The 13,906-nt window shown below is 53.3% G+C and overlaps 1 protein-coding gene across 7 annotated transcripts in view; it reads left to right on the forward strand.

Annotated features, from left to right (window-relative positions):
• The window catches only part of BRD4 (bromodomain containing 4), a 46,140-nt gene extending 32,475 nt beyond the window's left edge, over positions 1 to 13,665 (forward strand). For 5 of the 7 annotated variants that reach the window (XM_065664658.1, XM_065664660.1, XM_065664657.1 and 2 more), the window contains 9 exons: positions 4,708 to 4,760; positions 5,310 to 5,700; positions 6,265 to 6,801; positions 9,041 to 9,153; positions 9,348 to 9,507; positions 9,669 to 9,799; positions 10,410 to 10,621; positions 11,828 to 12,062; positions 12,976 to 13,665. In XM_065664658.1, coding sequence (XP_065520730.1) covers positions 4,708 to 4,760; positions 5,310 to 5,700; positions 6,265 to 6,801; positions 9,041 to 9,153; positions 9,348 to 9,507; positions 9,669 to 9,799; positions 10,410 to 10,621; positions 11,828 to 12,062; positions 12,976 to 13,044 — 1,901 coding nt within the window. In that variant the 3' untranslated portion in view covers positions 13,045 to 13,665. The other 2 variants (XM_065664664.1, XM_065664662.1) reach the window with 2 other exon arrangements.
• The last annotated feature ends 241 nt before the right edge of the window (positions 13,666 to 13,906 follow it).

A 13,906-nucleotide genomic window follows, 5' to 3' on the forward strand; every position in this document is an offset into this window, starting at 1 on the left:
TCTTCCCAATGTTCCCTGTGCTAATTCCTATTGGATTTGCCCAAAGAGGCGGTTACGGCAGTTCTAAACTGAGGCTGACACCCTGAAATCATAAGCTGGGATTAATTGCAGTTAATTACAGCTCCATTCTCTTCTAAGTTGCCTTGGTGCACTCCAGAGCTTTGGAAATGGGAATTCTTTCTGTTGTCCCCACTTGAACCCACCCAAGGGCTCCATCCACCCTGTCATTTTATGAAATTGGGAGTGTTTCGCCCCAAATCTGCTTCAAAGGCAGAAAAAGCCGTAACTACTAATGCTAATACTGGGTTTGTGGCGCTGGGGCTGAGCCTTTAGCTCTGGGAGCCCAGTGGTGCTGATGGCGAGGCTTAGTCTGGTTTAACTGCTTGTAATTACCCATTAGAGAATGCAAATGATCCCAAATTCCAGCCTGGAAGCACCTAGGGAGGGCTTTTTTTGCTTGCAAACAGCCAGGAATGAGCTCTCCGTGTACCTGGGATGCTTCTTCCAGCATTGGTGCTTAGGCTGGACTGGGATTTAGCCACATTGGGCAGCTTACAACCCATTTTACCTTTGGGAGGTGACCAAATTTGGGCTCATTTCATGGCAAAGTGGCTGGGCTCTGCCTGTTCATCCTCACAGCTCAGCTGAGCAGGGTTTAATCCCCCGTTATCCTTTGGGAGATGCTTCCCAAGGCCCCCAAAAGACCATTTGTGGGGAAGGAATCACAGAGCTGCCCTAATAGCAGCAATTAAAAGCTCAGCAGTTAAAACCTGAGGCTCATTTTGCTTTTCTGCCAAGATTCCCAATGGAAAACTGCGTTTCTCTGTGGGTTTTATCCAGTTACAGGAAGGAAAAGGCTTTGCGGGTTGTTCAGAGCTGCAGCAACGTGGTTATGTTTAAAGCGTGCTCAAAAAGTGGGATTAGAGCTGGCTGGAAAACCCAGTTTTGGGGGTTGGGAAGCTGCTTTCAGCACATCTTTAAGCGCTGTTGCAATGAGTTGCTGGTCCTGTGTTAGGAGAAGCATTGACCTATGGCTGGAGTAGCAATGGGCTGGTACTTGGTGGTGTCTCAGAGTTGAAGGTCCCTTGGGTTTAATTCTGGGTTTAAATCGCAAGGATTTGGATTCAGTGAGCCTGATTTTAAGTCAAAAGTACCCAGGTTTAATTCAGAAGTGCCCAGGTTCTGATTCTCAGGTTCGTGGTTTAAGTCCAGAGGTACCTGGGTTTAATTCCAAAGTACTTGGGTTTAAATCACAGCAACCTGGGTTTAATGTGCAGGTACCTGAGTTTTGATTCACAGTTCCCAGAATATGCATGGAACTGGGTTTAAATTGCATGGAACTGGGTTTAAATCACAGGAGACTGGGTTTAAATCACAGCAAACTGGTTCAATGTGCAGGTACCTGAGTTTTCATTCACAGATACTCAGAATTTGCATGAAACGGGGTTTAAATCACAGCAACCTGGGTTTAATGTGCAGGTACCTGAGTTTTGATTCACAGTACCCAGAATTTGCATGGAACTGGGTTTAAATTGTATGGAACTGGGTTTAAATCACAGGAAACTGGGTTTAATTCACGGGTATTTGGTTTAAACCGGAACTCTTGGGGTTTAATGCAGAGGTACCCAGGTTTAATTCAGAGTTACCCGGGTTTAATTCAGAATGACTCAAGTTTAATTTACGGGCACCCAGGTTTAATTTAAAGGTTGAATTCCCAGACAGCCGGGTTTAAATCACAGGACCCAGGTTTAACAGGCAGGTACCCATGGTGATGGGTGCTCAGTCCTAGCACTGATCTACCCACCGCATCCTCCATGCTCTGGTTCAGTCCAATGGGGTTTAATCCTTGATCCATTGTCCTTTGTATTTGAGAGCGGGATGGGTTGACTTAAGGACTAAGACTCTCCTTGACCTAACTTAAGTCTTGTCCCAGCCTTGATGCTTGGTGGGAGAGAGGACAGAGATGCTTTAGGCTCGGTTTAGGTGCAGGTACAGGCAGGAACCACCACCCTTGGTTAAGCTCGACTTAGGGGAACCTCAGTCATCACTGGTGGGTGGTTATGGGGCAGGCATGGAGGTGACACCACTGTGCCCATCACAGTGACAAAGCAGCCCCAAATCCCTTTAGTCTGAGCCCAAGAACACTTCCCAGTGGAAAAGACTCCCAAGTGACTTGTGGCATCTCATGGTCCTGGTTTGCCACTGACTCCGGGCCAAGCATCCTTTTCTTGGGTGCAGCACCCATCAAGTGGATTTTGGGGTGAAATGAAGCAGATTTGGGTTCCATCAGGCAGATTTTGGTGTATTTAATGGGATTTGGAGACTAACATGATCCAGTTGTTCTTTGGCAGTGCCGTGGTTGATGGCGTCTCGATTTTGGGTGGCTTCATGGAGCCTCTGTGAATCTGCTCCCATTTCCAACAGCAAAGCGAATGAATATCCCTATTCTCCACCATTAAAGAGGCCCCATTGTGGCTCTGTTGCCCTAAAACCTCCTTTTTTCTATCAAAAATTGATCTTTATAACCAATTAGACCCATAATCGGCTTTTCTTTGGATTTTTCTTTTCAACTCGAGTCACTTGCCCTATTTCTTACCAGAATTCCCCCAAATAACTGGAAATGATGATGAAGAACCCTCAGCCAGCGCTGGGCTGCTTTGGGATGAGAAGAGGAGGATTTAGGGAAGACCAAGGAGATGCTGGTGGTGGGAGCAGAGCCTCCTGCCCTGATTTGACCTTTCTGTTCTAAACTCATCTCTTGATGACGTCACAGAAACGACCTTTTCCTTGAATCCCAGGTATTTCGCTCCATGGGTGAGATTTAACAGAGTCAGGAGATGGGATGCGGCTTGTTCCCGGTGTTCCTGCTCCATGGTTGAGCTGCATAACACCACCTGTAACCCAGCAGTTGTCTTCAGTGGTGGAAGAAGCTTCATCCTTTGGTTGGGTTGGCCAAGCTCATTGCATCTTTCCAGTGCCACCGGATGATCCCACCGGGACCATCCATGGTCTTCCTTGGCTTCATCTTGGTGAAGGGTCTCCCAGAGCATCCATCTCGCCTGATCCTGGCTTCGTCTAAAGCTTTTCTCCTCATTTTGGGCTTTCTTCCCCATCCCATGAGCGCTTTTATCCCGATTGAATGAGACAAGATGGAAACTGGGGTTCCACTCCCCAGTAGCTGCCTCCGGATGTGGTTTATCCATAGGGAGCATCTGGAGGACAAACTTGGCTCCACTTATTGTCCTTGCTGCTTCTGTGGCACCGGCGAAGAGCAGTGAAGTCCTCAAGGATGATGGAAGTTGGGTCTTGGTCTGTTTGGGAAGGGAGTTTACACCCAGCATCCATCTGGAGCCATGGATGCTCATCCGGAGCCATGGATCACTGTCAGGACCTGTGGACACCCATCCAGACCCATCGTCACCATTTGAAGCCATGGATGTATATCCGCATCCATGGATGCCATCCCAATCTACGGACACCCATGTGCGGACACCCGTGTGCAAGCACCCATCTGGAGCCATGGACATCCCATCTGGAGCCATGGACACCTATCTGGATCTGTGGGTCCCCATCCAGAGACGCGGACACTCATCTTGATCCCTGGATACCCATCTGGATCCACGAACACCCATTTGGATTCAACAGACACCCGATGCCCATCCAAATCCGTGACCAACCCAACCCATCACCGGGATGCTCCCAGGAATCCCGCCTCTTGCCAACACGTGGTGGGATTTTACTCCCCATCTGACTCTTCACAGCATTCCTGGATTCTGGCATCCCCTGTGACCTTCCTCTTCCCCTTCTCCTGCTCTTCTTTTATCCACGGATCCACCGGATCCGGGCTGTAACATTGGGAATCCTCCACTATGGACTCAAAAGGTCTTTTCCACCAGGAAACCAAGTTCCTGATGCTGCCTTAGAAGGAGGAAACTCAATCCATTCAGTTTACAGTGAATTCATGGAATTCCTGGAGGGATTTCAGGGATAATCCCCTGTGGGAGATGATCCCTGGGGATTAAGACCTTTTTCTCCCTTACACACCATTGCTGTGAGGGTTTCCTAGGCACATCCAAGCAAAAATGCCATCCCGAGGGATTTATGAGCTGGAAAAGGGAGTTTGGACAATGGCTGGTGGTTAATTCCCTGGCTTTTGGCATGGTTGGAGGAGGGAATCCTGGGAAGACATTACCCTGGCCCCAAACTCCAACCAGTTGTTGTTGAGGGTGAGGCTTTAAGAGTATCTGGGATGGGGAGGAGGCGGAAGAGATGATCCCATGGGAAGCTGCCAGCCCCAAACCCAGATGTAGGTGGAAATGAGGATGGAAAACCGCTGTTTGCTTTGCAGGGGTGTGCAATAGCTCCTTATTGTCCCGTCTTCCTTACCTGCCCTTTGGGAATTCCTGGAATAGCTGCGTCTGCTTGAGCCATGGCTTTCCTTGGCCGTTAGGTCTTCATCCGTTGCAGTGGAAGGATCCAGGGCTCTTTTCCCTTTGGTTTCTTCTCCTTTGAGCTCCAGTTCTCAGTCCCTTGTTTGATGGCGAGGACCTGAGCAAGAGGTCCCATGGCCAATCCCGCTCCATCCATTCCCAACACCTTCCCCTTTGGCGTCGTCGGAGCGGGCTCGGTGCCGGCGCGTATGGACGGGGTGATGGGTGATGGGGCTGCGGTACTAACGTGTCTCCTCTGTTCCCTTCTCTTTGGCAGAGATGGCACCCAAATTGAAGAAGAAAGGGCATTCGGGGCGAGAGCAGAAGAAGGTACGAGCCAGGGCGGCCTCCTCGTGGTGCTGGAGAAGGGATGGAGTCACCAGGGAGGTCGGGAATGCTGGTGGGACCGTCACCAACATGCTCAATGGGTTGATGCCATTCCCTTGTTCAGCCAAAGAGGCTTGTCGTTGGTTGGCTTGGAAGCTGGCCCAGGCCACCTCAGGTTGGAAGGACACCAGGAAGGTCCAGCAGGAAAGCTGGAGGGAGGCTTTGGACAAGGGATATAGGGATAGGAAAAGGGGGAATGACTTCAACCTGACAGAGGTTGTGATTAGGGGAAGATTGGGAGGCTGAGATTGGGTATTGGGAAGAAGCTCTTCCCTGTGAGGGTGATGGATGGAGATTTGGCTGCCCCATCCCTGGTGGTGTCCAAGGCCAGGCTGGATGGGGCTTGGAGCAAGCTGCTCCAGTGGAAGGTGTCCCTGCCCATGGCAGGGGTTGGAGCTGGAGGAGCTTTATGGTCTCTTCCAACCCATCCCACCCCACAAGGAAGGTTTTGGTGCTGTGGCCTCTCACCGGTGGTTTCCTTCCCTCCTATAGCATCACCATCACCACCACCAACCGGTGCAGCAGCAGCCCCCGCCGCAGCCACAGCCTGCACCGCAGCAGCCGCCTCCTCCTCCTCCTCCACCGCAGCCGCTGCCGCCGCAGCCGCTGCCACCGCAGCAGCCGCCACCGCCCCCCCCGGCACCACCAGTCCCTCCACAAGCTCCTCCACCACCAATGAAGTCTTCTCCTCCTCCACCCTTCGTCCCTGCCCAGGTCCCCGTCCTGGAGCACCCGCTGCCGGGGACCATGTTCGACACCATGACGCATTTCACCCAGCCCATCCTGCATCTCCCGCAGCCGGAGATGCCGCCTCATCTCCCCCAGCCGCCCGAGCACAGCACTCCTCCCCACCTCAACCAGCATGCCGTGGTGTCTCCTCCAGGTGAGCCTCTCATCCTCAACATGGGAGGAAGAGGATGGTGTTGGGAGGGGGTGCGTTCCTCCTTGGGACAGCCATGTTGGAGATGGGAGGATGGCGCTGGGTGGGATTTAATTCCTCCTGGAGGATGGCTGGGATGGAGGATCCATGGGTGGGCCATAGGAGGTTCTCCACACCGTGTTGCCATTATAGTATCCCCAACTGCTTTGGGTTGGGAAGCACCTTAAGATCATCCAGTTCCAACCCCGTGCCACGGGCAGGGCCACGTTCCATAGAGCAGCTTGCTCCAACCTGGCCGTGAACACTGCCAGGGATGCTTCATCCAAACCTCCATTCAACCCATCCCACTGTCCCACCACCCTCCCAGGGAAGAGCTTCATCCCAATATCCCATGTCGCTGTTCCACCTCATCCCATCCCTTGTCCCAAGCCCCTCTCCAGGTTTCCTGCAGCCCCTTTAGGCACTGGAGCTGCTCTAAGGTCTTCCCTTAAGGAGCCTTCTCTTCTCCAGCCCTTGGAGCATCACCTCCACCGCTGCCCTGTCCTGACGCTGTCCCTTTGTCCCCAGCTTTGCACAACGCTCTGCCTCAGCAGCCCTCGAGACCCAGCAACCGCGCCGCGGCGCTGCCGCCGAAGCCTTCACGTCCCCCGGCCGTGTCCCCAGCCATCAGCCAGCAGCCCCTTCTCCCCCAGCCGCCGCTGCCCCAACCGCCCCAGGTCCTGCTGGAGGACGAAGAGCCTCCGCCGCCGCACCACAACCTGCCTCTGAGCACCAGCCAGATGCAGCTCTACCTTCAGCAGCTGCAGAAGGTGCAGCCTCAGACTCCTCTTCTCCCTTCAGTGAAGGTCCAGTCGCAACCGCAGCCGCCGCTGCAGCCCCCGGCTCACCCCGCCGTGCAGCAGCTGCAGCACCAGCCGCCGCCTCGGCCCATGCACATGCAGCCCATGCCCTTCCCATCCCACCTCCCCCAAGGCCAGGCTCCGCCGCCGCCGCAGCAGCAGCACCCGGCGCCGCAGCCGCCGCCGCCGCCGCCGGCCAAGCCGCAGCAGGTCATCCAGCACCACCCGTCACCGCGGCACCATAAGCCCGATCCCTACGCGACCGGTGAGCGGGCAGCGGCCCGGGTGCACTGTGCCCTGAAGCAGGGCTAGGAGGTGGTGGGGTGGGTGCTGTGCGGCTGCTGAGCTCCGTCGGCGCCTGCGGGGAGATGGGGTTGGGGTGGGGGGAGCCCCGGTGAGGCACCCGTGATGGAGGCACCCGGTGAGGCCTCTTCCCGGCTCAGGGTTGGAGCTGGGGCTGGCCGGTGTTGGAGGAGGTGGAGGGGCTCAGATCCTTGAGGAGCTTGAGCTCCGGGTTTGGAGGGGCTCAAGGAGAGGATCTTGAGGATCTCCTTTTGAGGATGTCAGGGGGTTGAGGAACAAGAACCTTAAGGTTTTGAGGATCTCAGGGATTTCGTTTTGAGCATCTCAAGGATCTCTTGTTGAGCGTCTCGGGGGTCTCGTGTTGAGTATCTCGAGAGTCTCATGTTGAGCATCTCGAGGGTCTCACGTTGAGCATCTCAAGGATCTCATGAGCATCTTGAGGATCTCTTGTTGAGCATCTCGAGGATCTCATGTTGAGCATCTCAAGGATCTCATGTTGAGCATCTCAAGGATCTCATGTTGAGCATCTCGAGGTTCTCTTGTTGAGCATCTCGAGGTTCTCTTGTTGAGCATCTCGAGGATCTCTTGTTGAGCATCTCAAGGATCTCATGTTGAGCATCTCAAGGTTCTCATTTTGTGCATCTCAAGGTTCTCTTGTTGAGCATCTCAAGGTTCTCATTTTGTGCATCTCAAGGTTCTCTTGTTGAGCATCTCGAGGTTCTCTTGTTGAGCATCTCGAGGTTCTCTTGTTGAGCATCTCGAGGATCTCATGTTGAGCATCTCAAGGTTCTCATTTTGTGCATCTCAAGGTTCTCTTGTTGAGCATCTCAAGGGTCTCATTTTCCGTATCTCAAGGTTCTCACGTTGAGCATCTCGAGGTTCTCATTTTGCGCATCTCGAGGTTCTCATTTTGAGCATCTCAAGGATCTTGAGGTTCTCAAGTATTTTAGATCTCAAGGATCTCAGGTTTTGGAGGGTACTGAAGTGTTTGAGGGTCTCGGTCGCATTTCTGAGGACCTCAAGGTTCTCCGATCATTGAGGAGCTCAGGGATATCAAGCATTTGAGGAGCAAGGCTCTCGGATCTTTGGGGATCTCAGGGATCTCGGATCTTTGAGGAACTCTCACAGATTTCAAGTCTTTGAGGGCCGTGGTCTCAGTCCTTTGAGGATCTCGGGGTTTGGAGGATTTGAAGGATCTCGGGGTTCCTGGGGGCTCTCAAGGATCTTGGCTCTGATGAGTGAGAGCAGCGCCCTCCTTGCATTCGTCACCATCCTGGCTGGATGCTCTCTCTTGAGGAAGCAGGGGGTCTCCTACACCCTCTTCTTAGAGGAGGTGAAGGCTATGGATGCCCCATGGGGGCTTGGATAATGCGGTTGCCTGGTGGAGGAGAAGGGATGCTCTATGGGGAATCCCGGTGTGTGACCTCCAGCCGTCCCAGAAATGGGATTAAACCTGGCCATAGGGCTCAGCCTTCAAGGTTGGCTTGGGAGATCCCAGATCTCCATCACAGTCATGGGCTCGGTGGTGCCACCACTGGCATTCCCAATAGGGAATGTGTCCAGGTGGGATAACTCTGGCTGTGTCGTGCTTTGGCGACCGAGCATCCATCAAACCTCTGTAGTTTAGGAGGTCTCGCTCCTGCTTTTGCTTCTCCACGTGGTTCCCGTCAGGTCTTTGCTCCCAAAGTTGTCCTCAGCTCTGTGCAGGGACAGAATCCCTGGATTTGTATGGATGAGGGCAGGAAGCGCGTGGAGCTGCGTCTCCTACCTGCAAAGCTGCCACAGGCAGTTGGACACAACGGAGCCTGGTGGCTCCTGAAGACCTCCCATTGCTCGTAGAGCAAACGTGTCCCACTTCAATGGCTTGGGGCTGGGTGAGGTGCAGGCAGGGCAGTGTCAGCACTTGGGTATCCATAGGGAATGGAGTTAGAGCCAGGAATATCGATGGACCACCAGGAGAACCATCAGTTACGGGGGGACACCACAAATGAGCATCCCTAAGGCAGGGAGCATCTTCTGCTCTCTGCTGCTGCCTCATGGCAGCGTTTCCAGCTGGGGTCCATTGAGGACCTCCCACCACTGATCCTGGATGGGATTGTCCTATGGGATGCAGGCGTGTGATGGCGGTTTGGGGAGGGGGGGTGATGCTTGGTGTGCGCCATGGTGACGATGGTTACTGATTGCTGCCAACCTGTTCCCAGGTCACTTGCGGGAAGCCCCTTCCCCTCTCATGATGCATTCCCCACAGATGCCGCAGTTCCAGGGTTTGGTCCACCAGTCGCCACCTCAACAAACTATCCAGCCAAAAAAGCAGGTAAAAAGGGAAGGAGAGCACCCACCCGCGGGGTCCCGCCACCAGGGACCATCGTCAGCCCCATCACCAGCTTGGGACCAAAGCACCGAGAGCGCAGGGGCCAGCGGTTTGCAGCGGGAGTTTGGGAACGGAGGGGAGGGATTGAGGGATGGGCATCACCGCATGGGTCTTGAGGTGCTTTTGTGCTGTGGTAGGAGATGAGAGCTGCCTCCGTCGTCCAATCTCAACCCATGGTGGTGAAGGAGGAGAAGATACATTCGCCCGTCATCCGTAACGAGACCTTCAGCCCCCCGTTGAGGCAAGATCCACCCAAACACCCGGAGAACATCAAACCCCCCGCTCACATCCCGCAGCGTGAGTGCTTCCGTGATCAGATCCATGGGACCAATCCCATCTCCTGGCCACCCAGTTCTGGGGGCCAAGAAGCCATCAGCCCTAATGTTGGTGTCACCTCTGGGTGGTTAAGGAGGTCCCGGGGGACCCTGATAACCTCTGACAGGAGCTGTTGGTTTTAGGGACAGAGATGAAACCCATGGAAGGGGGAAGACCTGTTATCAGACCCCCGGAGCAGAACCCACCACCACCGGGAGTGCAGGAGAAGGAGCGGCAGAAGCAGGAGCCCAAAACCCCCGTTGCCCCCAAAAAGGTAAAAGATTGGGCAAAAGCTCCCAAAATTCAAGGGAAACCTCCTAAAATCAAGCAGGACCTTGGTGGTCACCGGAAGGTTGGCTGAGATTTGGTGGTTTCCACCAAATTCCATGTACAGAAGAGGCTTATAAGAAAGATGGAGAGAAGCTTTTGACCAAGACCTGTAGGACAAGGGGCAGGATTTAGGCTGGAAGAAGGAGGAGTTAGATGAGATCTTTGGAAGTGCTTCCCCGAGAGGATGCTGGGACACTGGGACGGGATGAATGGAGAAGGTTTGGATGCCCCATCCCTGGCAGTGTTCGAAGCCAGGCTGGAGCAAGCTGCTCTATGGAAGGTGTCCCTGCCCTTGGCAGGGCTTGGAGCTGGATGAGCTTTAAGCTCCTTCCCAACCCAACCCATTCCATGCTTCCCCCATTCTAAATGTGCCTGGGGAGTGTGAGGAGCCTCCTGCTTGGTTCCGGGGAAGGAGATGCTTCCCAGCTGCCTGGCGTTGCTCCACCACCGTCCTCCAACCCTGGGTGTTTCTCCACCTGGGAACAGCTCGGGCAGCTCCGGGATCATTCCCACCCGGAGCGGCTCTTGCAAACCCCTGGCCTTCTTCTCCCTAGGACCTGAAGATCAAGAACATGGGGTCCTGGGCGAGCCTGGTGCAGAAGCATCCCACGACCCCGTCCTCCACGGCCAAGTCCTCCAGCGACAGCTTCGAGCAGTTCAAGAGGGCGGCCCGGGAGAAGGAGGAGCGGGAGAAGGCGCTGAAGGCTCAGGCGGAGCAAGTGGAGCGGGAGAAGGAGCGGATGCGGCGGGAGCAGGAGAGGATGAGGTGAGACCAGCGCCAGCGCGGTCGAAGGGGTTTTGGGGCGTCCCCACCTTGGCCATGGGCGCAGGGAAATGGGTGTCCTCACGGCAGCGGTCCATGGCGTGAGCCCATCTTGTGGCATAAAACTGATCTGATCCATGCCATGATCCCAACTCACGGCACCAATCTGATCCCTCCTCACGGCACAAATCCGATCCCGACTCGTGGCACAGATCGGATCCAATCTATTGCATGATCCAGCCTCGTGGCATGGATCTGATCTGATCCATGGCATGATCCCGCCTCACAGCGCCAATCTGATCCCATTTTATGCCACAAACCCAATCCTAACTCATGGCACAAATGGGACCCAGTCTTTTGCATGATCCAGCCTTGTGGCATGGATCTGATCTGATCCGTGGCATGATCCCACCTCACAGCGCCAATCTGATGCCATTTTATGCCACAAACCCAATCCTAACTCATGGCACAAATGGGATCCAGTCTTTTGCATGATCCAGCCTCATGGCATGGATCTGATCTGATCCGATCCATGGCATGATCTCATCTTACAGCACAAATCCAACCCTAACTCATGGCACAAATGGGATCCAATCTGTTGCCTGATCCAGCCTAGCGGCGTGGATCTGATGTGATCCATGGCATGATCCCTCCTCACAGCACAAATCCGATCCCATCTTACAGCACAAATCCGGTCCCAACTCATGGCACAAATGGGATCCAGTCTGTGGCATGATCCAACCTCGTGGCATGGATCTGATCTCATCTTGATCTCGTGGCATGAATCTGATCCAGTTCATGGCATGATAACATCTCCAGGCACAAATCAAATCCCATGGCACAAATCCAGTCCGATCTGTGGCACGATCCCATCTGGTGCCATGAATCCCATCCAGTCTCACGGCACAATGTGCGCCAGGCTGATTCATGGCACAGACCTGATCCCATCCCATAGCACAAACCTGAGCTGATCTCACGCCACAGTCCAACCCGATCCATGGCACAGCCTGTGCTGATCCCGTGCGATCCCAAATCCAATTGGATTTCGTGCCACAATCCCTGCTCCCCGTTCCCATTTGGGCCACCAAACCTCCGCACCAGAGCTGCCCATCCCTGCTGTGAGCGCAGCGGGAGAGCAGCCGGATCCCCACCCTCCCCATGGCGCACGAGCTGCCCCATTCCTGACGGCACATCCCGGTGGCTTGGCAGGAGCCGGGAGGATGAGGATGCCATGGAGCAGGCGCGCCGGGTGCACGAGGAGGTGCGGCGGCGCCAGGAGCAGCAGCAGCAGCAGCAGCAGCAGCAGCAGCAGCAAGCGGCGGCAGCAGCAGCGGCAGCGGCTCCCCAGGCCCAGAGCTCCCAGCCCCAATCTTCCCAATCCATGTTGGATCAGCAGCGGGAGATGGCCAGGAAGCGGGAGCAGGAGCGGAGGCGCCGGGAAGCGGTGAGTGGAATCGCTGCGGGGGGGGTGGAAAACCCATAGGGAAGCAAGAACGAAAATAGGGCCCAAGGGATTCTAAGCAATCCTTGGGAATGCGAAGGCAAATCCCTCCCTGGATGCCCGAAAAAGCCTTGGGGGTGTTAGAAATCCCTGGAGATGGTGAAAAAAACCCAGAACTGCTGCGAAATCTCCAGGGAGACTGAAAAATCCCTGAGGATGCTGAAAAGTGTCCAGGGATGTTGGAAAGAAATGCCTTGGGATGCTGGAAAGGGGCTGGGAATGCTAAAACATCCCTGGGGATGCTTAAAGATCTCCTTAGGGATTGCTGGGACACTCCAAAATCCCTGGAGTTACAAGGAAAACCCTTTGAGAATGGAAATAACAAACTTGTGAATTCCAAAAAAACCCCCGAACTCTGGGAATGCTGAAAAAATTCCTGGGAATGCCAAAAAAATCCTTGGGGATGGTGGAAAAATCACCGAGGACACGCAAAAATCCATGAAGTTGGAAAAACCCTCTGAGAATGTTATCGAACACCCGGGAATGGCAAAAAAATCTGGGAATGGCAGAAAATCCCTGGGAATGCTGAAAGATCACTGGGAAAAATTCTTGGGAATAGTGAAAAATGACAGAGGACACTCAGAAACCCCTCTGAGAATGTTCAAAAACAGCAGAAAATGTCCCCAAAATAAACGGGAATGGTGAAAAATATCCTGGGAATGGCGGAAAAGTCCTTGGGAATGGTGAAAAAATTGCTGTGATTCTAAAAGAGCCTCCAAGCTCCCTAAAAAGCACTCTGAGAATATAAAAAACTCCCAAAATGTCCAACAAAACCCCTTGGGAATGGCAAAAAAAAGACCTGGGAATGCCGAAGGGAATCCTGGGAATTCCTGACGCCGTTTCCCTTCTCTTGCAGATGGCGGCGACGATCGACATGAATTTCCAGAGCGATTTATTGGCCATCTTTGAGGAAAACCTTTTCTAGCGGCGCTGGCGGCTCCGGGTTTTGTTCCTCCCGATTTGACTCTTTCCAAGGAAAAAAACAAAAAAACAAAAAAAAAAAACAAAAAAAAAAAATTCCCAGGAAAAAAAAAAAAAAAACAGGGGGGAAAAAAAAAATCAGAAAAAAAAATTCCACAAGATTTTTTTCTCCTTTTTCCCTCCCCCGCAAAACAAACAAAAAACAACATGGAAAAGTCAAAAAAAAAAAGCTTCGGACTCTCCGTTAAGTGTTAATGCGGGAGCGGGATCGTCCGGCGCGGCTGTCCCCGGAATGCCGGGAGTTCTTTCCCCTCTTTATTCCCTCTTTTCACACCAAATCCCCGACAAATGGCAAAAACCAACCCCAAATCCTAGAAATCATCCCAAAGGAAAACGATTTCAAGTCCAATCCCAGCGGAAAAGCTCCATCCGGAGGTGAATCCGCTGGGAAAAGGCCCCCACCCCCCATCCCTTTCCCGATGTATATTCCGGGTTTATTTTTATTTGGGTGGGTTTTTTTTCTTTTTTGGTTTTTTTTTTTTTTTTTTTTTCCCTCACGTATTTTGGAAAAAAAAAAAAGAAACAACAAAAAAAAAATTTCGGAATTAAAAAAGGTTCGAAACGGCGGCAAAATGGGACCGGGATGGGCGGGAGGGGGAGGGGCGTCGGGATGAGGGCAGGGGCAGCCGGAGGGGGGAGGGGCGATGGGGGAGGGGAGCCCCCCCCCCCTCACATTTTGGGAATTTTCCTCTTTTTTTTTCCTACTTTTTCAGTCTTTTTCTCCAGTTTTCCCAATATTTTTCCAGTTTTTCCTCCTTTTTCCTACTTTTTCTGTTTTCCTCCTTCTTATTCCCCAATTTTGCCTC

This window comes from Lathamus discolor, unplaced genomic scaffold, assembly GCF_037157495.1.
Source record: "Lathamus discolor isolate bLatDis1 unplaced genomic scaffold, bLatDis1.hap1 Scaffold_51, whole genome shotgun sequence".
In the NCBI taxonomy this organism is placed as follows: domain Eukaryota; kingdom Metazoa; phylum Chordata; class Aves; order Psittaciformes; family Psittacidae; genus Lathamus; species Lathamus discolor.